At 54.7% G+C, this 23064-nt stretch overlaps 2 protein-coding genes across 3 annotated transcripts in view; both read right to left on the reverse strand.

Moving 5' to 3' along the window:
• Positions 1-23064, reverse strand: part of MEF2B (myocyte enhancer factor 2B) — a 27651-nt gene continuing 4587 nt past the window's right edge. Inside the window, exons 1-9 of one of the 2 annotated variants that reach the window (XM_049877511.1) lie at positions 19689-19892; positions 5026-5102; positions 4284-4487; positions 2321-2455; positions 1664-1811; positions 1407-1540; positions 1228-1321; positions 950-1061; positions 1-631 (exon numbers count right to left, since the gene is read on the reverse strand). In XM_049877511.1, the coding sequence (XP_049733468.1) occupies positions 406-631; positions 950-1061; positions 1228-1321; positions 1407-1540; positions 1664-1811; positions 2321-2455; positions 4284-4487; positions 5026-5079 (1107 nt within the window). In that variant the 5' untranslated portion in view covers positions 5080-5102; positions 19689-19892 and the 3' untranslated portion in view covers positions 1-405. Of the gene's footprint in view, positions 632-949; positions 1062-1227; positions 1322-1406; positions 1541-1663; positions 1812-2320; positions 2456-4283; positions 4488-5025; positions 5103-19688; positions 19893-23064 lie in introns of those variants that run through there. The other variant, XM_049877512.1, reaches the window with a different exon arrangement.
• The window catches only part of BORCS8 (BLOC-1 related complex subunit 8), a 15123-nt gene continuing 11947 nt past the window's right edge, over positions 19889-23064 (reverse strand). The window contains exon 6 of the mRNA XM_049877521.1: positions 19889-19975. The gene's annotated coding sequence lies outside the window, so the exon portion shown is untranslated. The remainder of the gene's footprint in view (positions 19976-23064) is intronic.

Raw genomic sequence — 23064 nt, forward strand, 5'->3', positions numbered from 1 at the left:
CCCCGGCGAGCTGCCCACGGGGTCATCCCCTGCATGCAACCTCTGCGTGTCGCACGTCGCTACCCGCCACGGGCCCTTCCTAAGGTCACCTCTCATACCCCACAGGCCCTCAAGTCTCAGGGTCACCTGGGGAGGAACCCAAAGCAAGACAGGCGCTGGAGAGGGGGCGGGGCTCGGGGCGGCGACAGGCATCATCTCTTCCGCTGACGCCGCGCATGTTTTATTAGTGGACCGACACACACACAGAGGGAGAAAGGCAAGCCTGCGATGGTAGATGAATCCAGTCCCCCGTTCCCCCCACGCGGAGGGAGCCGTACTGCTGGGTCATCTCGGAGGAGGCCTGGAGGCAGGGGTCCCACGTCCTTCGCCCGTCCCACTTGGGTGCCCGGCCACGCCCACACGGCCCTACCGAGGCCAGCCGTCTCCCGAGGGCAACCGGCGCAGGGGGGGCCCGGGCCGCAGCGGCTCTGCCAGGGGCCGGGCCAGGAGCAGCGGGAAGGGGAAGGTCTTGGGAAAGTCGCCGGGGCCCCCGGGGGCCGGCGAGACGCGCTCGGACTTGACGCTGACTGGGGGGGTCGGCGGGGAACCGCCGCGGGTGGGGGGGCCCTCCTCACCCAGGCCGCGGTTCCCGCTGCAGAGGGGGAGAGAGAGAGAAGAGCATGAGTTCAGCGGTGGGGAGAGGGGAGGAGGGAGGGAGTCCAGGCTTGGCAGGGGGACCTTGGGAAAGGAGGGGGCAGCAGCCCTCCTGGGGCCTCCAAAATAGCCGCCCACCCTCCCAAGAGCCGGCGGCGGGAGGGGCTTGCAAGACCAGGAATGGCCACTGGGGGGCAGAAGAGGCTGGAATTTCGGAGGACCGGGAGGGGCCACCCTGACCCTGACTCTGGGAGGGGGAGAGGGAGGAGGAGGGAGGAAGGGAAGGGGAGGGGAGTAGGACAGCTGAAACACTTACCTGGGCTGGGCGGGGGCTGCCGGGGGTCCATCCCCCCTTGAAGGTTGCCAGGGGGCCAGGGCAGGGGGCTGCAGCAAGCCAGGGGGCGGTGGAGGGTCTCCTAGACCATATTCTAGGGGGCAGAAGGGGTGGACTGAGTCCTAGAGCTCAGGGAGACCCCGGCCCAAGCCTGACCCTTCCCACAAGCCAGTTTTCAGTCCCAGTGGGTGGGGGAGTGTGGACCTCCGGAGGGCAGGTGTGTGGATGACTCCTGCAGCAGACAGGGTAGTGGTGCCTACCTGGGGGGCCAGCGGGGAGGAAAGGGAAGCCCCCAAGTGGGGGTCCCGAGGTTGTGGCTGAGCATGGGCTCTGCAGGCTGCCGTAGAGGCCTCTCTGTGGGGAGAGCAGGTGAGGAGGAAGCTGAGGCACAGGCCAAGGCCGTACACCGGTGGCCCAGTCTGCCTTTCCCCCCACTCACCGAGGTGCTCAGCCCTCCGCAGCCCCCAGCCAAGCCCCCAGGCAGGTCTGGCCTCCGGCCCTCCGCTGCCAGGTACAGTGGGGGTGGTGTCTTGCTGGCGAGGTGACTCGGGGAGAAGAGAGGATGCACCAGGCCTATGGGATGGGAGAACCCCAGAGAGAGCAGTGTGAGGTCCAGCCAGACTGCCAGTGCCAAGATCTACCAGCACAGTCCCCTGAACCCCTGCTGTCCCCCAGGGCCCATGCCCCCGCACTCACCTGGGGGCCCAGCTTTGGGGGCTGTTGGCCGGAAGGGGGATGGGCGACTTTGGGCAGGCAGGGCCTCCCCGAGCCCATTGGGTTCACAGGCCGGTGGGGGGAGGGCCCCATATACCATGTCTGGGCTGGGCATAGTGGGGGCTGCTGGCTGTGGACACAGGAAGGAAGAACTAGTCATCTGGGATGGGTGGAAGGATGGGTGGAAGAAAATCCCAAGGAGCTCAGGGACGAACATCTACCATCAGGAAGCCCTGGTTTCTTCTCCCTCTGGGCTACCCCTATCGGTCCCTCTGTTCCAGACTGAACCTCACAAGGCTGGAGGAGCCTGCATTTGGCTGACTCAACAGCTAGGCTCAGGGCTGAGGCTTCTCATTCAGTATGGGGTGGGCACTGAGGGGGCTGCCTGGGGTGTTTGACGAATCAAAGAAACAAAGAAGGAAGGAACTGACCTCGTACCAAACTCTTACTCATACTTCAAAGCCCCAGGTGGCAATGCCCACTCTTCAAGGAAGCCTTCCGTACCCACCCAGGCAGAGACCCACCCCCAAACTCTAGGCTCCCCTGGCCTAAGATCCCTCCCTCAGCCTTGGCCTCAAGCACTGGTGGCCTAGGAGGTGGGTTGAGGACCCCATTCAGAGTGGAGTACAAATTTCTTACATAAAGGCGGGGTCGGGGCAGAGCTGGGTTGCCCCCATCACCCGCCAGCCTCCGCAACTTTTCTCCTGGCTCCTCAGACCCCTCGTCTGGCTCCAGTTCTGGCCCATCAAGGCCCACGCCCCTCCGCTTCAGTGTCTATGGGGACAGGAGACAATAGAGTAGACCCTCAACCACTTAGCCAGGGAGCTGATTCTACGAGGGCAGGGAGAGACTTTTCCCACCCAGCTCTACAAGCACAGTGTGCTCTAGCCCAACCCCTTTGACCAAAATCTCAGTGAGTTACCACCTAGTAAGTACCAACTGTGTGTGGGGTAGAGTGCAGGCATGGCCTGTTCCTGGCGAACCCCACTAACCAAAATCCCAATGAGTTACCATCCAGTAAGTTCCAATTGTATGGGGGGTGGAGTGTAGGCACAGTTTGCTCCAGGCAAACCCTAGTGACCAAAAACCCCAGTGAGTTACCATGTATGGGATTCCAACCGTGTGCCAGACACTGCTGTAAAACAAGGGAGGGACTGTCCCTTCCTGGTACCAGAGAGGACAATGGACCCACCAAGGTCACACAGCAGGGGCTGAGGTCCTCCCAGGCTTGGACTCAGGAGAGCATCCTTTCCACCCACACATGCAGCCAGAAAGCGTGCACACAGTAAGTGCTTAATAAATGTTGGCAGAATGACGATCTGAGGACAACTTCATGGGCTCTCCCGAGCTGTCTCCCTGGGACCCCTGACCCGCAACCTCCTGGGCCCCCCAGACACTGGGGGTCCTGGGGTGCAGTCCTAGCCCCACTACTCTCCCCAGCCCTTTGGTTCCAGCTTCCGCATCATGGGTGGAGATTCCACCGCTAACAGGATGATGACCTCACCCACCCTGGGTGGTGTGGGACTGAACCAGCTGGTGCTGGGGCCGCTTTCTCCCAAGGACACCTGGACTCATACAGAAATGCTCCCAAGGTCCTAGATGGCCTGCTCTGCAGAGCCTTTTATTCTGTCTCTCTCCCTTTCTGTCTCTCTCAGTGTCTACCTGCTTCTCTTTATCTCTGTGTGCAGATGGGAGAGTCAAGTCCAAGAGAGACAATCCCAATGCGCTCCAAGCCTCCTCTCCCTGTCTCTGCATACCTGTCCCTTTGCTCTGTCCGTCTTTCCCTCTCTCTGTCTCTCCCTGTGTGTCTCTCTCTCTCCTTGCTGTCGCTCTCTGTACTGTTTCTCTCTCTGTCTCTCCCTCTGTGTGTGTCTCTGTCCTCGCTGTCGCTCTCTGTACTGTTTCTCTCTGACTCTGTGTGTCTCTCTCTCTCTCCCTCTTTGTTTTTCTCTCTGTCTGTCCTATTTCTGTTTTTCCATGGCTCTATCTTAGACTCTTTTGGGTTATCTTAGACTCTGTCCCTCTCTCTATGTTGGACTCTGTCTCTCAATCTCTGTCTCTTCCTGTCTCTTTGCCTCTGACTCTGTGTCTCTCCGTCTCCATCTCTCTGTCTCTCTTCATTTTCCCCTCTCTCTATCTGTCTCTTCCCCTGTCTCTGACTCCCTCTCTCTCCCTGTATCTGTCTGTCTCTTTCTCTCTCTCTCTCCCCATTTATCATAATTGGAGTTTAAGAGCACACGCCCTGGAGACAGACAGACAGACAGACCTGGGTTCTAATTCTGCCTCCTCCACATACTTGCTGTGTGACCTCAGCAGGTGGCGAGAGCTCCTCTGAGCCTCACACCCCTGCCTGCAGAGGACGCTGACCAACTGCTCATGAAACCTGCATAATGTGTGTGGGGCCTATGGTCGGCCTAGAGGAACAGTGGCCAACATTCTTTGTGTCTACTGTCCAGGCAGCTGCCCTCAGAAGGGCCCTCTGTGCCCCCAAACCGGGTTTTACCAGAGGTAATGCCCACCAGATTTGTGTGCCAACCAGGAGTCGCTGGGCTCCGAGCACACAGTGTATGCGGGCCTTGTGGGCGAGAGGGGGCCCGGGTACCTCGAGGATGTCAGTGTTGGTGCGGCTCTCGTGGGGCTCACTGTACTCCGTGTACTTCAGCAGCACGCGATCCATGTCTGTGCTGGCATACTGAAAGAGGCGGTTGGCGCTGTTGAAGATGATAAGGGCAATCTCACAGTCACAGAGTACGCTCAGCTCGTAGGCCTTCTTCATCAGCCCAAACTTCCGCTTGGTGAATGTCACCTGGACCCATAGGCAAGGGGTGGGAGGAGACACAAATTTGGAGTGGGTTGGGGGAGGTGGAGGAGCCTCAGTGTCCCCAAATGAGCCTGTGCCTCTGCTACACTGTTCTTTCTGTCGGCTCTGCTCTTCCTCATGCTCAACTTGGTGAACTCCTGTTCATGCAAAATCCAGCCCAAAGGTCCACTCCTTTTGGAACACTTTTATTGTCCCTCCCAGGCAGGGCGCACACTCCCTCTCTGGGCTTCCCCAGCTCTGCGCCTCCCTCTGGCCCACCCTGATCCAGCTCCGTCTCACCTATGACTGGGTGTTCCCATCAACAAATGAATAAATTATCATGAAAACAAGCAACGCTAAATTTCAAATTCCTAGCGGTGCATCCAGGCCCCTCTTCCTCCTCATCCCCCGGGTTCTAACCACAGCTTTTACTCGAAGGTCCCCAAAACGGCCAGGCCTTTCCCCAGGCAGTGCCCCCTGCCAGGAATGCCTTCTCTCCAACCCTTGTCACCACCTCCCCCCCCTCCACCCACCAGGAACTCACCTGCCGGTTCCTTTGGTCAAGAATGCGTGAGATCTGGATTTTTTTCCTCCCCATTGTCCCAGGCTGGGTGGTGCAACCTTGGTGGGGGAGAAGGGAGAAAAGACAGTGTGGGCGTAGAGAGTGGGATCAAGAACCCCAGCCACCCTCCTATCCTTTGCTGGCCCCCGCCAGACCCTGGCCAGGCACTGAGGGGGAGATAAAGGGGAAAGCCAGGGCACGCTGGGCCTCCATGCACCCTGGTCTGCTGTGGGGACCACGGCATCTCTTGCCCCGGACCAGCCCGAGGGGGCAGAAGTGCTCAGTAAACACTTTCAGGCCAATTCTGCATAAAGAGACAGCTAACCAAGGGTGAAAAAGCAAGGTGCGGAAGGCCTAGTCCTGAAAGCCGTGGGTGTCAGGCCATCTCAGTTTCTTCATCTGTACAGCTGGGACAATAACGGTACCCACTCCCCAGTGTTGTCCGGAGATGAAATGAGTTAACCCTGAAAGCAGGGACTCAAACAGATTTGTGTGCACCAATGTTCACTGCAGCACTATTCACAGCAGCCAAAAGGTGGAAGCAACCCAAGTGTCCATCAATGGATGAATGGATAAACACAATGTGATCTGTCCATACAATGGAATATTACTCAGCCAGAAAGAGAAATGAAGTTCTGATACATGCTACAACCTGGATGAACCCTGAAAACATCATGCTGAGTGAAAGAAGTCAGACACAAAAGGCCACATATTGTGTGATTCTATTTGTATGAGGTCCCTAGAACAGGCAAATTTCACAGAGGCAGAAAGTAGATTAGCTGCTCCCGGAGCGAGATGGGGCAAAGAGGAGTTACTGTTTAACGGGAGTCCCTGGGTGGTGCAAATGGTGAAGGTGCTCGGCTGCTAACCGAAAGGTTGGAGGTTCGTTTGAGTCCACCCACAGGTACCTCAAAAGAAAGGCCTGGCAATCTACTTCCAAAAAATCAGCCACTGAAAACCCCACGGAGCATACAGTTCTACTTTGATACACATAGGGTTCCCATGAGCTGGAATCGACTTGACAGCAACTAGTTTATTGTTTAATACGTACAGATTTCCTGTTTGAGATGATAAAAAAGATACAGAGATAAATGGTAGTGAGGGTCACACAACGCTGTGAATGTGGTTGATGCCACTGGACTGTACACTCAAAAACAGTTGAAATGGTAAATTTTATGTTACACGTATTTTATCACAATAAAACAGTTTTTGTAAATAAAAATTTAAAAATGAGTTCACCCACGTGAGGCATTCAGATCTGCTCGGCATACAGCAGGTGCCATAAACATGCTGCAATTGTGAATATCGGCACCAGGGCTGATTCCAAGGTTTGGGGGGACACTGGTGCCGGCCTCCAACAGAAACACCATCAAAGGTATCAGGAAGCCTTCTGGAATGGAGCAAGCAGCAAGTAGTGGGCTCACACGGGGAGCTGACAGAGCTGACACTTAGGGAGCTGTGCGTGTAACCATCATGCCTCATCCCATTCAACCCCACCCGCGAGCAAGATACACGAGAACAGAAGAAAAGACTACAAGGAAATGCTCATGGTAGCGGTTACCTTTGGGCAGAGGATTTGGGGTGAGTTCCCCCCCTTTTTTTTTTGAGGTGCAATTCACCTAACATAAAATCAACCATTAAAAAGTGAAAAATTCAGTGGCATTTAGTACAGTCACAAGGTCCCTGGGTGGTGCAAATGGAATTTCGAGTCCACCCAGAGGTGCCTTGGAAAAAAGGCCTGGCAAATGACTTCCAAAAATCAGCCACTGAAAACCCTATGGAGCACAGTTCTACACTAACATACGGAGTTGAAGTCAACTTGACAGCAATGAGTTTTAGTATATTTACAAGGCTGTACAACCACGACCTCTATCTGGTTCCAGAACTTTCTTATCACCCCAAAAGGAGACCCCGTACCCATTAGCAGTCACTCCCCATCCCTCCATCAAGCACCTGGCAACCACTAATCTGCTTTCTGTCTACAGATTTGCCTGTTTTGGATATTTCATATGAATGGAATCAGATTAATATATAGCCTTTTTGTGTGCCCTTTCCCCCTTTTTGATTATCTGAATTTTCTAACTCCTTCTCCCACTCAGTGGTTATAGATTATTAAAATTTTTTGCTTTAATTTTTGAAAAAGAACAAGTGAAAACTCCACCTCTGCCCACCCCCCAGGGAAGAGGCGGGAGCTGCGTGGAATCTCCTCAGGCCTGGAGCTTTCAGATGGGGTTCGGACCTGGGGTCTGCTGGGCGGCTGGGAAGGAACCCTGGACCCTCCTCATGGGGTTCTGGGATCTCTCTGGTGGAGGTCCCAGACGAGGGCAGCTGTCAGACCCCCAGGCACCCTCCCACACACTCTGTGGTCACTTTGACCCTGATCTGCCCAGGGTCACGTGGACCTGCATGATTTCAGCCCCAGTTCTGACCCCTGGGATGCCCTGAGCAAGGGAACCCTCCCCCCTTGGGTTCTGCTGTTCTTCCCCCTTGGTCTGCTGTTTATGACAGGGCAGATAACAGACATGCCTGCAATGGGCAAGACGAATGTCTGGAAATGCAGGCCAATCTTCTGGGACCCAGCCTGAGAGATCTGGGTGTGATCCCCACAGTCCCAGGGCCCACGAGAAGGAGTACCCCCCATGTGTAGCCTGCTGTGTGACCCCAGGCTCATCTTCCACCCTCTTTGGGCTCCATATTCGAGTGGTCATAACTGTGTAGAGCCCAGCCCATTGGAGCCCCTACCCGGTTCCCCCAGCTCCTGCCTGGCCTGCTAAATTTAAGCTCTGGGGCTAATTTTAAACCCCAGCCAGAATCAGCCTTGTTCCCACGGCTGGGATGTGTTGCCTCCACCCCCACAGGTCCCTGGGGGCCTGGAGGGGCCCTGGTCCAGAGGCCCTGGTGCCAAGATGACTCCGGAAATGCCCCCCATGCCCGGGGTCCCACGAAGAGCAGGGCCGGGCTGGGCTTGGCCTAAGCTCTGGTCCTGGAAGATGAGACGCTCAGTCTGGGCTCCTGCCCTGTCTCAGCCTGTTCCCTGTTCACAGACAAGGACACTGTGGCCAGGGCAGACTTCAGATGAGTGTGAGGCCCAGAAGCTGGGAGGGTGGGCGGGGCGGGGGGTGTCTCTGAACTGAGACTGGAAGTGAGTTCCAGGCACAAGGAACAGCCTGTGCAAGGGCCCTGAGGAGGCACAGGAATAACCAATAGGGCTGTAGTGAGGGCTGGGGGAGGCAAGAAGGAATCACAGGACCAGACCACAACGGGCTTTCTGAGCTGTGAGTTTTAGTCTGAGAGCAAAGGAGAGCCATAGGAGAGTTCTGAGCAGAGAAGGGGAGTGATTTGATTTATTGTTCTTAAAACATCATCTGTGACTGCCATGGGGAGTAGGATTGCTGGGTTGGGGTGGAGACAGGAGGGGTTAGGGGTGGTACAGGGCTGCATCTGACCCTAGAACTCTCATTGCCCAGGAACCAAAGTCATCCACAATTCTGGCCACTAAGGAATCTCTCCAACACATACCTCCCTGCCCTCATATCCTCCATGGCTCCCCATTGTCCTCAGGAGAAAGTTCTAGCCTCTGACCTGGCACTGGAGGTCTTTTTCAATCCAGCCCTTGTCCACCTCTCTCGCTTTTCAATAAATGTCTCTGCCTGAAAGGGCCGTTACCTGGCCAACTTCTATTCATCCTTCAACACATGGCTCAAAAAATGCATTCCTCCAGGAAGCCTTCTCAGCATTCCCTCTGAATTCCCACAGTTCCTGCCCTTCCCCCCCAGCCCTAACCCCATGGCGGGTATGTCCAGCTCAGTCTTCCCTAGATTGGGAGCCACTCAGGACCAGGCACGAGGGTGAATGGGAAGAGTTGGTGAGTTGAGCAGTCATGAGAGATGGGACTGAAACACCCCAGCTTCCCTCAACAACTTCCTCTCAGACTCCCCCAGCTGACCCCCAGCCCAGAAATACACGGGCATGCAAATTCAGCCACCCAGGGTTGACCTATCTTGGCCCAGGTGTGAAGGGGTCTGCTGAGGAATGCGGAGGTGGAGAGCCGGGGTGTGCATATATATTTGTCCTCACATGCAAATTCCCTCCCCCAAGCCGCAGACAGACCCTGGAGACCCATTCTCCAGATGTTGGCGTGATCGGAACTGTTGGGGGTGGGGTAGCGCACATTGAATGTGCCAGGCACGGGCACAAGGGGGGAGGCTGAGGTTTGGGGGGCCTCTTTCGTATCCCTCCCCCACATCCAGACAGAAAGCAGAGAGCTTGAGGCATATATGCTCAGCACAGAGGCAAACAGATGGACCCACTGACCTGAAGGGAGGAGCAGGGAGGGAGGAACGAGTCAGGAGAAATTCCAGAGGGCATCTCAAGGGAAGGGCTGAGATTAATAGGCTGGCTGCAAGCCTAAGCATTTGAAGCCAAGGGTTCAGCACTTTCTATCCCTTTCTTTGCACTCTCATACTTAGCATTTATTAGGCAACCATTGTGTGCCAACCACTGAGCTAAGCTGACCTCAAAGGAAGTAGAAAGCTTAAGTAGACCAATGACCATAGAAGATTAGAAAAGTATCTCAAGATTTGCCATTAAAAAAGACAAGACAGAAGAAGGACAGCCACATGAAGACAGTCATGCTGCAGCTACAAGCCAAGGAATGCCTGAGGCTACCAGGCATAGAAGTAAGGACAGAAAAGAAAGGATTTTCCCCTAAGATCTTCAGAGAGTACATGGCTCTACCGACACCCTGAATTCAGACTCCTAGCCTCCAGAACCATGAGAAAATAAATTTCTGTCCTTACAAGCCACATGAATTTTAAAAAAAAGAGGGGGGGAAGGCCCAGATGGTTTTACTGGTGTTTACTGAACCTCAAAGAACAGGAAAGCCCAGTGTTACACAAACTCAGATCTTTGAAATAGAGGGGAGCTCCCCAAGTCATTTTTATGAAACTCCTTTATGTCAAAACCTGATGAAGATGGTTCAAAAAGAGAAAGTACTGACCATGAAAGAGGCTACATGAACCAAGGTGGTCAGGACGACCTCTCTGAAGAGCTGGCGTTTGAACTCAGACCTGAAGCACAAGAGAGAAACAGCCAAGCAAGGGAAGACCATTGTGGGGAGCTCTGGGGGGAAGCTTGCTCCTGACAGAGAGACTGCAAGGGCAAAAGCCTGGAGGTGGTAAGAGTTTGGCATTTTGAAAAAAAAAAAAAAGATGTTCCTTTGTGGCTGGACAGTGGCGTGAGGGAGAGATAGGAGGGAGATGATAGTGGGAAGTTCATGGGGTTGGATCACACAAGGCCTCCTGGACCACAGTGAGCAGAATGGACTTTACTCTGAGGGCAATGGGGAGCCACAGAGAGTTAGGGGTAGGAAAGGGATGGGATCTGATTCTACAGCTTTAAAAAGCTCCTCGGGTAAATAGCACTATTCACAATAGTCAAAACATGGAAACAATCCAAGTGTCCATCAGTGTATGAATGGATAAACAAATGTGGTTCACCCTTACAATGGAATATTACTCAACCATAAAGAGAAATGAAGTCTTGATACACGCTACGTTATAGATGAACCTTGAAAACATTATGCTCAATGAAATAAGTCAGACCAAAAAGGGCACATATTGTATGAACCCACTAAATGAAATGCAAATGCAGAGAGATAAAGAGTAGATTACTGGTTACCAGAGGCTGACGTGAGGGCAATGGGGAGTTATTGCTTACTGGGTATTGAGTTTCTGACTGGGGTGGTGAAGAAGTTCTGGAAATTGGTAGTGGGGATGGTTATAAAACATTCCGAATGTACTAAATGCCACTGAATTGGACATTTAAAAATGGTTAAAATGATAAAGTTTGTTACGCATATTTTACCACAATAAAAAAATGTGGTCCATCCACACAACGGAGTATTATTCAGCCATAAAGAGAAATGAAGCTCGGATACAAACCACAACATGGATGAACCTTGAAAACATGATGCTCAGTGAAAGAAACCAGACATGAAAGGACAATTATTGCATGATTCCACTTATACAAGGTCACCCAGAGCAAGCAACTGCACAGAGGCAGAAAGTAGATTAGTGGTTGCCAGGGACTGCACGGAGGGGGCAATCGGGAGTGACTAATGGGTACAAGTCTCCTTTCAGGGTGATGAGAATATTCTGGAATTAGACAGAGGTAGTGGTGGCACAATATTGTGGATATAATTAGTGCCATTGAATCGTACACTTAAAAATGGTGAAATTGACAAGTTTTATGATACATGTATTTCACCAAAAAAAAAAAAAAAATGAGAGAAGAAAAAATTTTTTAGAATTTCCTAGGATTCTTACGTTGCTGGTGGGAGGGGAAAGAGGTACAACCACTCTGGAAAACTGTTTGGCATCTCCTAAAGCTGAACACATGTCCACTGTCTGACCCGGCAAGCCCTCTCCACAGTATTTACCCATGAGAAATGAGTCTGTGTTCTAACAAAGAACACAGGCAGGGATGCTCTTGACAGCTTCAGTTGTCACAGTCCCAAACCTGAAACAACTCCCACACCCTCGAGGGGAGCTCAGTAAATACTTTCTGGTAATCCCATGATGGAATACTACATGGGACAGAAAAAGGACACCCACCAGCTCTGTGCAGCCCACGGTGAGTCTCGTGGACCACATACTAGGCAGCACTACAGTGTGGTCGGATCCTGCTCACGCAATGTTCTAGAATAGGCAAAGCTCACCTAAGGTGACAGATGTCAGCACGGTGGCCACCCTGGCAGGCAATGGCTGAGGGGGTTCCAGGGGCTGTGAATGTTCTGTGCCCTGATCCAAGGACTGGGTACCTGGCTGAGTTCAGTTCGAGCAAATTTCCTGAGTCTGACTCCGATGACCTGTGCATTTTTCTCAACGTGATATCTCAATAAAAAGTTGTTTTTTTGAACTTTTTATCATGGCTGTCCATGCAGCGAGTTTATGGGTCCAGGCAGGAGTAGAGATGATGGGGACAGGGGTCCAGGGAGAGTCTGGGGCAGGTGTCCAGGCAGGAGACTTGGGGCCTGGAATGGAATGGGCACTACAGGTAGGGATAAGTGGACAGACTGTTTGCTGACCAAAGGAACAGAACACATTGATGGCACACACCTGGGGTGGGTTGGTGTCCCAGGCCCCAGGCCTGAGCACCATTGGGGGAGCAGCTGGGGTGGTGCGAAGGAAGATCTCATGAGCACCCAGAACGTCATAAACTCTCAATGGCAGCATGTGAGGTCACTTAGTCAATCAACAAACACTTAAGCACTCCTGGGGCCTCTCAGGCCACAGACTCATTTCCCTAGTCTAGCGAGGCCTCCTGGACACCAAATGATGGAAATGGGGGGGTGGTTGGAGGAAATCCCACCCACCTTACCTTCCCCCTCTCCACCTGCCCCGGCTCTTCACCCCTGGCCTCTCCCTACTGGAGAACTCTGATTTCTCACCTGTAGATGGGGATGAGAAGCCCCCTCCCACCAGCTGGGGAGAGATGGGGAGAAGGGGTCTGTCAGTCTTGTCTTCTGGGCTCCCAGAAGCCTCTGGGAAGAAGGGCTGGAGCCTGGAAGTGCGGGGCAGGCCTGCCGTGACCACAGCCACACACTTGGCGACATCAAGCCCCCACTTCTTCCCCCGTAAAGTGGACCACAGGATCTAGACCCCAAAGGCTGTGCAGTGAGGGTGTGAGAGAAGCACTTAGGAGCCAGGCCAGTTCTCCCCTCTCTACCCAGTGGCGCTTTAACGGGGGACGAGTGTGGCAGTGGCATACCCAGACCCCTTAGCCTGGGAGGCCTCAGCTCGTCGGGGACCAGTGGGGACTGGCCGGGGAGGAGGACAGGAAAGGAGAAGTGAGAGGCAGGTGGGTGGTGGGGGGAGGTGAGGCCCGGGGGACGCGGCACGGCGGGGAGGGGGCGGCTGCTTCGGCAAATCAGGCCCGTGGCCTGCCTCACGCAACCCAGGCTGTGGTTTCATCACCTGCTCCCCAAGTACCTCATTACAGCGACAGGAAGAGCCCCTTGGAAAGCCGGGACCCCCCCACCCCTCTCCTGGGGGCTGGAGCATCTCCGACCCCAGCTGCTGGCAACCCCCCCAAGCCAGGCCCTGGGCTCCTCCCCTGAGGCCTGGGAGATGTACCCAGTGGGGGTCCTGTTGGTGACCCGGGGCTGCTCCAGCCACTAAGAAGAGCCCCATACCCGCCTGCTGGGGAGATGGTGGGGGTTCTCTGGGTCTCCATTCCCTCCCCCAGAAAACAGGCAGAGTGCTGTGGGAGCCTTGCTGGGTTGAGGGTGGTTACCGAGCACAAGCACATTCTGGGGGAGAGCTTCACAGTTGGGGCTCAATATCTGCTCACATCCTCCTTCCCCTGTGCAGGCTTCGGTCACCTGGTCTGACCCCTCCCTGCTCAGAGTTAGGGCCCCAGGCAGGGTGCTAGGGGAAAGGGTTGGGGGTCAGGGAAGAAGCCCTTTCCTTATCTGGCCAGTCGGGGGTGCAGTAAGATAGGCAGACACCTGCACATGGAGGCCCCAAGCATACGCAAAGTCCCTCAAAATCCACAATTGCCCCCAAACATGTACGAATCCCCCAAACACACACGAACCCCCTAAAACATACATGATCTCCCAAAACATACAGAAGCTTGAAACACAATCCCCCTAAAACATAAGACAGAGCCCCTCAAAATCCACAGGTGCCTAAAACACACAAAGATCCCCAAAATACATGTGGATGTCCACATACCAGCCCCAAACATGGACAGTCCCATAATACATGCAGACCCCAAAACACAAAGACCTCCCAAAACACTCAGATCCCCCAGGCATACACTTCCAAATACTTGCAGATCACCCCAGACATGCACAGCGCCCCCAAACACATGCAGACTCCTCAATTTCACATGGACCCCCATCTCATGCTGGCCCTTGACATATGCGGCTCCCCACCATGGTATACCCCCCCACCCTCTGCCTTTCTTTTTGAGGCAGGTGGCCAGTACCCCCAGGGAGAGATGTGGGCCTGGGCGCTGAGGGTGGGCCATGTGGGGTGAGTGTCTGGGGTCACATCTATGGATGCTACAGGGGGGCTGCAGCTGCATCACTGGGGATGGTAGGGGCGGTGGGGTCTGCAGGCGGGTGTTCCTGGGGCTTGTGGGCATCTGAGCAAGGGATAAGCCACCCACAGGTGGCTCTGAATCCCAGAGTCCAGGATGTTTAACCAGAGAAGGCCCCTTGGGAATCCCTTTGTCCACAAGACCCTCTAGCCCGCACAGGAAAACCAAGGCCCAGCAGGGGACCCTCTGACCTGCCTCCACTGACCCCTCCCTGGGCTGGACCAGCTCCTAGGATGGAAGGTTCCTGCTATGAAGGGACAGATGTGGGTGGCATGGGTGGGACATGGCTCCAGGAGGCCCACCTTTTGCCCCAAGAGCCCACCATGGCCAGCTAGACCTGGGTTCAAATCCTGGCCCCACCTCACACCCCTCATGGGAATCTGAACAAGCAGTTCCCCTCTCTAAGCCTCAGCTTCCCTGTGTATATACAATAGGCCTCTTCGAGCCGTCTAGGAGCCGACCCACCTCTCCCCTCGTCCCAAAAGCCCTCACCTGCAGTAAATTCCCAGTGGGCTTCTGTCCCACCCCAGGCACCAGAGACACTCCAGCCCCAAACAGGACCCCAACTCTCCCATCACCAGGCCTCTGCCAGGCTGTGCCCTCCCTTGGGATGCCCTGCCCAGGCTGTCCTGAAACCAGCCGCCAGTTCTAAGGGGCCAACTGAGCCCCCCTTTCAGGAGGCACTGACTTCCCCAGGCAGGGCCACTGCTCCCTGCAGCACCCAGCCCTGCTGATACTCTTTCGTGCTTCTTTGTTGTTTTCTTTAACAATCATTTTGCCCCACTAGAATGTCCATTTCATGAGGGCAGGGGCCAAGCCAGCCCGGGTCAACACTGCATCCCCCGTCCCCAGCCCCCAGCCATAGGCTAGATATCCAGCAAGTTCAGTCACTCTCTCTTAAATGATGAGCGATCAACTGCTTAACAAATGCAAGGTATGCCCTGCAACCTGTTTTTCTCTTAACCACCCCGATTTTCTCTTATACATCCTGTGGCTCACAAAACAGGCTGATGCTCCATCCGGCCCCAGGGCCGTGAGTTTGAGACCACTGCTCTAACGACCAGCCTCTACAGCACAGCAGCCAGCTGGAGGGTGCTCGAGCTTCCCTAAGGCTGTGGGACTGACCCTCTGAAGGTCCTGCTGCCCACCCTGGAAGGAAGCCACATCCAAGGGCCTGTAGGCCCGGCTGCCCTCGCTGTCCCCCACAGGCCTGCCCCATATGGTGGCACGCTCTCCTGTGTTGTGCCCATTGCAAATGGAGGCCTGCCTGCCCCATCCCACCTCCCTGAGGGGCTTAGGATCCCAACCCAGAGTGAGAGACTCTGGACACTTGCAACCAGCTCCACTGTTCCACTGGGGCCAGAGCTGGGGCAGTGATGTCTCCCAGGCTGGCCCGCTGTGGTGACTTTGGATCGGCCAAGGTTTCACGTTCTTTGTTCCAGAGAAAGCTCCCCCCCATGGGGCCCCAGAAATTCCTCCCCAGAGGCCCGGGCCTCCCTGCTTGGGAAATTAGCACATCTGTCAGCTCCAGGGCGGAAGGGACTTGGCCCACAGCCCCAGGGTGCAGCCAGCTGGGACCCCAACATGGGGCTCTGAGGCATCCCTGGCCCTGCTTTCCTCCCTCTACAAGCCTGCAAGGTGCTGGAGATGTGGCAGCGATGGACAGACCCAGCCTGGTCACCCCCATCCCAGTCTTGGGGGGAAGCTGACAACACACAAGTAGCCACGTCAGGGGCCTGGGCCTGCAAGGGAGAAATTTAACAGGGAAGGCAGAGGCAGGGGAGGCATCCACTTTACACAGAGAAGCCAGGAGCGTCTTTTGTTATAGATTGAATTGTGTCCCCCAAAAATATGTGTTGTAAATTCTAACCCCCATACTTGTAGAAGGAGCCCAGGTGGCACAGTGGTTAAGTGCTCAGCAGCTAACTGAAAGGTCGGCGATTCAAACCCACCAGCGGCTCCTCGGGAGAAAGATGTAGCAGTCTTTCCATAAAGATTAAACCCGTTGCTGAATCAATTCCAACTCATAGCGACCCTATAGGACTGAGTAGAATTGTCCCATAGGACAATGGGGCAGTTCTACTATGTCCTAATGGATCGGATCCCTATGAGCTGGAATTAACTCGGACAGCAATGGGTTTGGTTTGGTTTTTTGATACCTGTAGATGTAATGGAAACCCTGGTGGTGTAGTGGTTAAGTGCTATGGCTGCTAACCAAAAGGTCGGCAGTTTGAATCTGCCAGGCATCCTTGGAAACTCTATGCGGCAGTTCTACTCTGTCCTGTAGGGTCACTATGAGTCGGAATCCACTCTACGGCAGTGGGTTTGGTTTTTTTTTTTTTGGTAGATGTAATACCATTTAGGAATAGGGTTTTCTTTGTTATGGCAATGAGGTCCTATCAGTACATGGTGTGTCTTAAACCTAATGATTTTTGAGAAATAAAAAGAGCAAGAGAGGCAGAGAGAGAAGTAACCAGAATGGGGGAAAGATAGATCTCCAATGAAAGCAAAGAAGAATGCTAGAGAAGCTGAAACAAGGATCTTCCCCCAGAGGAGACAGAGAGACAGCTTTCCCTTAGAGCTGGTGCCCTGAATTCGGACTTCTAGCCTCCTGAACTGTGAGCAGATGAATTTCTGTTCATTAAAGCCACCCACTGGTGGTATTTCTCTTAGAGCAGCATTAGGAGACTAAGGCCATTTTCTGAGGAGGTGAGGCCTCAAGGACGTGAGAAACCCAGCCACATAGGGATGTAGGCGAGAGATTGCCCGGAGAGAAGGGTCCAGTGAGCACCTTGTGAGAAGGCACCTGCTAGGCAGGCTCCAGGAGCAGGGGAGGTGAATGAGCTGGAGCACAGTGAGTAAAGGGTAAGCAGGGGGAAGGGAGAGAGGGGAGGCCACAGGGGCCATATGAGGGGTGGACTGTAGAGCAATGGGGAGCAATGGAGGGTATGTGAGCAGGAGAGGGACATTTTTATTTTCGTTGTTGCTGTTTTTTTTTTTTTTTCCTTACTCACATATTGGTATTCTTTTATTTATTTTTTCCTTTTTTTTAAGTTGTACTTTAGATGATCAAGGTTTACAGAACAAACTAGTTTCTCATTAAACAGTCAGTATACATATTGTTTTATGACATTGGTTAACAATCCCACAACATGTCAGCACTCTCCCTTCTCAACCTCGGGTTCTATTTTACCAGCTTTCCTTTTCCCTCCTGCCCTCTAGTCCTTGCTTCTGGGCTGGTGAGCCCCTTTAGTCTTGTTTTGTTTTATGGGCCTGGAGGGACATGTTTTGATTCAGGATTTTCAGCAACTCCCATGTCAGCTATGTAGAGAAAGCCTGTCAGAGGAGGAAGTCAGGACAGTGTCCTGGTGGCCCCAGGTAGGGGCCAGCGTCCTGACCCTATCCCCCTGTCTGGGCCCACAGGGTGACTTACTCCCTTCCCAAGGCCCTGCCTCAACCTCAGGTGGACCTGAGATAATGGGAATTGAAAACAGGAAGCCCACTTGTCTGAGGCCTCCTAGGCCATGGGTGGACAGTGGGACGGGGGCAGGCCTGGATGGGGTTCACAGGCACCTCAGCTTGTCCACCTGCAGTTTACTGAGTGCTTGCTGTCTGACTGCCCCACACTTCAGCTCATTTACACTGGCCCCCACCTGCCCCAAAGGCAGCCCAATGGAGCGAAGATAGTCATTCCCATTTTACACAGGAGGAAGTAGGCTCCTTCCCAGGGCCACATGGCAAGACCCCCAGATTCACACTCAGGCCTGGGCTTCCCTCAGCTCCTAAAACCCACCACTCTACACAGTCCCCATGCACCACAGGGGTCCAAGACACTCATTTCTGGGCCTGTGGATGATGTAACTGCACAAACCCCACAGACATAGGCCCAGCCAGCTCTTTGGGGCTGGGAAACAGGACATAATCTCCGTGCCCAGCCCATGGGGTCTTGAGGGCAGAGGCTGGGGGGAACTCTCCGGCCTCAAGCATGAGCTCTGGCATGCTATAAAGCCTCTCAGAAAAACAACGTCTCCCTCCCAGTGTATACATGCCTAGAACCTTCCACAAGGCCAGACCGCCAAGGTCTCTACATCGATTGCCTCGGGATTGAGCCAACAAGCCAACAAGGATTTTACCACTCTTTCCTCTCTTAATTTGCATTTTCCAGATGTGATTTAGCCAAATAAATCATTAGCTGGAAAAGAGAGGTGAGATTGGCCTCGACTTGCTCAGGCCCCAAGGATCGGAGAGGGGCAGCAGCCTGCCCAAGGTAACACTGGGAGGGGGAGAACAAGTTGGGACCCTCACCTGGGACCCCCACTTTTGTTCTCTTTGAGCCCTGTCCTTTCTCCAAAGGATTTGGGTGTCCCCCCAACCCCCGACCTCGGTCTTCTCTTCTGCTAAGTGGGGGCTTCAGTCCGTATAGTTAGCTCCCAGGTTTGGGAGGTGAGACCCTGCTACCCTAAATTTGAACCCCTGGAGGCCAATATTCACTCCTCACCTTAGACAAGTAGGTGGACAGCAGGTGAGGGATGAAGGAGTAAGACCACCTTTCCCTGGAAGCCCTTTTGTGCCTCTGCCATCTAGCCAAGAGGCTGAGCGTTCTCATCCCTGAACACCAAGAGTCCAAGCCCCTAACCTTCCCCCGAGAGGGTTCTCAGCCAGGCCCCTAAGTGAGTGTAGGACCTGGGGCTCAGCTATTTCTGACTTCTCGGCTAGGGGTGGTCCATACCCTGGACTCCAAGAGAGCAGGGAGGTTGGTGAAAGTAATGCTACCACCAACTTGTCACATGCTGACATAAGGGCTATGACTACAGATGGGGACACTGAGGCCCAGAGAGGTGGGTGTTGGTGGGGGGCTGTGTACCGCCACCTGGGGGCTCACTGCCTATTGGCCTGCCCCAGCTGGGGGCCCAGGGTGAGATCCCCATGTTTGCTGCAGGGGCACAGATCCCAGTGGGAGGTGGGGGTCACAGTGACCAGTTGCACAACCGGGCAGTTAGGCCACACACAGGTCTCGGATGGGTGCATGACACCAGAGGGCACATGCACAATAAAGAGGCTCAGGGTTGTGCAAAAGGGGCTTGTGGACATGCAAGAGGTGTGTATGGAGAGGTGGGGACATTCAACTCATGGACACATCACAGGAGCTTACAGCTTGGGACACACAACTCTCCAACTCAAAACACCCCATCCACAACGCTGGACACATAGCCCCGGACGGATATCACAAACTGTGGACACAACTCCTGGAGATGCAACCTCCACACACAACCCGGGACTCCCAACCTCTTGGGGTCATAATTTTGGACACACAACCCCTCTAAAACACACTCCATTAACACACACTCTCAGACTCACACACTCGTGGATTCACAACCTCGGACACACATCCCAGCAAAGCTCACATATTCGACACAAGCCCCCGCGGACTCACAATCTCGGATTCGCATCCCTCGGGCGCACACCCTCTCGGACACTCACACCCTCGAACACACAGCCTTGGACGTAGAGCAGCACACGTAGACTTCCAAACTCACCCCAACCCGGCTGCAGTTCCGAGGACGCCCGCACTTGTTCTGCCGGACGGGACAGCGCGTCCTCTCGGCTGTGCGGCCGTGCGGCCGCAGGTGCGCTCAGAGCAGGCGGTGCTGATTGGGCGGGGTCGAGTCAATTTGCATAGAGGGCGTCACCGCGGGCGGCGATGGGCGGCCACTCTAGCTTGGCCCTGAGCATGGGGGGCGGTGCCGGGCTGAGATCGAGCCGACAACGAAGAAGGAGTGTGGACGGATGATGGAGAAGAAGGAGCGAGAGTAGAACTGGGAAACTAGAGAAAGGAGAAGGGGAGTGGGTCAGACCAAGCCAGGCTTCCCCCTTCCCATCCCTGGGAGCACCTGACCCTACCTGTGACCCTGACCCTAACTCAGATCATCGGCTCCTAACTTGAATTTACACTGTCCTGAGTGAAATCTAACTCTAATCCGGGAGCCCGAGGGCTTCAAAGAGACCGCGTCCTTCTCAGTCAACGCTGATCCTCGCTCTGGGCCCAACTCTGAACTCTACAGGAGGACCCTAGGCTGAGCACAGGTGTCTGCTGGGGCCCGCCCACGACCCTGCCCCTGCCAACCTGCCCACATCTTCCTTCCACTATCCATGCCCTGTCCTCTTTAAGCTTTGCACAGCTGTCCCCTTCACTTCAAAGGTCAGCTCTGGGGGCCCTTCCAGACTGGACCCCAGCCCTGATCTCTGGGGTCCCCAGCACCACCAAACCTAGGGCCAGACATGGAGTGGGACCATGGAGGGGTCAGTGAGCAAATCCATGTGAAAGGAATCACAGGATGAAGATGAACGGGTCTTCAAACACTGTCCACCATCTACTTTCCCATCTCGACTAGGCAAAGCTGGAACAGTCCTGGTCTGGGGCAGACAGAGCTGCCACAAACATCCTCAGCCCTGTGGAATCGGGACGGGACTACAAAGAGGGATATGCAGCTGAGGGAGCCCAAAACTGAGAACAAGGGCTGCTGGAGGAGTCAGGGAGGGCTTCCCAGAAGAGGGGACATTTGTACTGGGTCTTGGAGTATGTATAGGAGTTTGCCATTTAGAGAAGGGTTTTCCAAGAGGAGAGAACAGCACCTGCAAAGGTGCAGAGGAAGAGCACAGCACGTTTTTTGGTGAGGAGAGATGAGGAGATTACACCAGAGTGGTAGGTGAAGGCAATGGGTCTGGGAGCCCAGGAGGTGCTGGGAGCTGGAGAGGAGGGAGTCCATCTGGGGCAAATGCAGCAGGGAGAGCAGGCAGGTTGTGTTGGCTGCCTGATGTTCGTCTTCGTGGGAGACAACAGGAGGCAGCTGAACCCCTGGATGAGCAACTGAAGGTATCAGCATGGGGGGGCGCACTGAGGCAGGGAACAGGGGTATAGGCATCTGGGAGGCTTGTGCCTCTCCCTGAGTCTCACTCTAACTGCCTACAACATGGGCAATGTGGACTCCTAGTTTGGGCACAACCATCTCTTTGGATGTAAAAACTGGGGCTCATACTGTAGCATATGAGGGTGGGAACTGGGGTCCTGGCTCCCCCACCCCCATCCCTCAGTGCTCAACATGCAGATCGGAACAAGGCTTGGGGAGCTTGAAGGTGGCTGGGGAGCCCCAGGCCCCCCGAGGGCCATTCTGTTTACTCATGGCCGCCTGCCCGTCTCTGATGCAACAGGCAGGCTCTGGTTACATGAGGGCGGCCTCAGAGCAGCCCTGGGAGCAGCTGGGGTGGCAGGAAGGGCCATGCGGCTGGAGGTATCCCTTCTGCCCCATCTGGGGTGTCCTGTTCCACCCCACAGGCCCCTTTCCTAAATTTCCACCCCTCAGGCCCCTTTCCTATAACCAGCCCCTCTGTTTTGCCTTTGCGTCTGCTCCTGCCCTATTGCCCTGTGTGGACAAGCTCTTCATCCCAAAGGGCAGTCAAGTCTTGGATCTCAGCCTTCTCAGATGAGGGGACACACAGTAAAAGGTTGGAGGGTGGAGGAGAGGGACCAGAGAGATGAAAGGGGGGCCCTAGGGAGGAGACCAGGAAGATTGGGGCAGCCTCCTCCCTCCAGACCAGCTCCCAGAATAGAATGCTGGGGGAGGCTTTGAAGGACCCTCCATGGCAAGGACAGGGTGGTCCAGTGGGTAGGGTCCTGCGTTAGAGGACCCTGGATCTGAGTCCCAGCCCCAATACCTGCTCCCTGTGTGACCTCAGGCCAATCACTTCGCCACCCACGCCCCCAGCCCCAGTTTGCTCACATGAAAAATGCAACTGTTAGCAGCCCCCTCCTCCTGGGGGGGGTGAGTGGGATCAGAGTTTACTTAAGTTGCACCCCCACCTGCAACCCCTTTCCCACCACCTCCTTTGGAGCCCCCTCCCCCAGGAAGTGTTCCTGATCCCCCTGCTGTTCTGGACCCTTCTGTCCCATCCCTCCTTCCAGCCCAGCGCTAACCAAGGGACCTGGGGGTGGGTATCTGTGTCTTAGCTGTGTCTCCTCCAGCTGGGTTCCTCAGGGCCAGGTACCAAAGTGGTGTCTTATCAGTTTCTTGAAGAACTGGGACTTTTCACCCACATGGGTGGTGAGGTCTGAGCATGGAGGGACGTGGGGGCCAAACCTGGGGTGCCCAGAGGCCTCATGGGGGCTTGAGGTAGGCTGTGAAGGGGGTCCCAGGGGCCTGAGTGTGCAGGACCCTCTCAAGGAGCTCAAAACAAAAACATTGCCATCAAGTCAATTCCGACTCATGGCAATCCCATGTGTTACAGGACAGACCTGCTTCATAGGTTTTTCTTGGCTGTAATCTTCGTGACTCTGCTGAGTGGGTTCGAACTACCAACCTTTAGTTTAGCAGTCTAGTGCAAACCACTTGTGCCACCCAGGGACCTTGGGGAGCAGAAAGCAGGTCTGAAATTGAAGCAGGACTAGGACAGGGCCTGGAAACCCTGGCAGCATGGTGGTTAAGAACTACAGCCGCTAACCAAAAAGTTGGCAGTTCAGATCCACCAGGCGCTCCATGGAAACCCCAGGGGGCAGTTCTACCGTGTCCTATATAGTGTAGCTATGAGTCTGAATTGACTCTACCGCAATGCGGTTTGGTTCGGTTTTTTGGTTACGACAGGTCAGATCTGGACGGGGTCTGCAGGACAGAGCCTGATGGTTTGACGCCAGTCCTGGCAGCTGCAGGCCGGGGGCAGGTCACCACACTGTGAGCCTCGGTTCACCGCATCCATGGGTTTGAAGGAGCCTGGAGGAGTCACCTCCACCCTTGTGGGCGCCAGGCTTCCGCTTGAATGCCCTGGGGACCAGAAGCTCACTGCCTCTCTTCTGACTGCCTACCCATCTCTGAGGCTCTGCTCGCGAAAGTTCGGCTGGGCCGTGTGGAAGTGCCCAGGCCC

This window comes from Elephas maximus, chromosome 3, assembly GCF_024166365.1.
Source record: "Elephas maximus indicus isolate mEleMax1 chromosome 3, mEleMax1 primary haplotype, whole genome shotgun sequence".
Lineage (NCBI taxonomy): Eukaryota > Metazoa > Chordata > Mammalia > Proboscidea > Elephantidae > Elephas > Elephas maximus.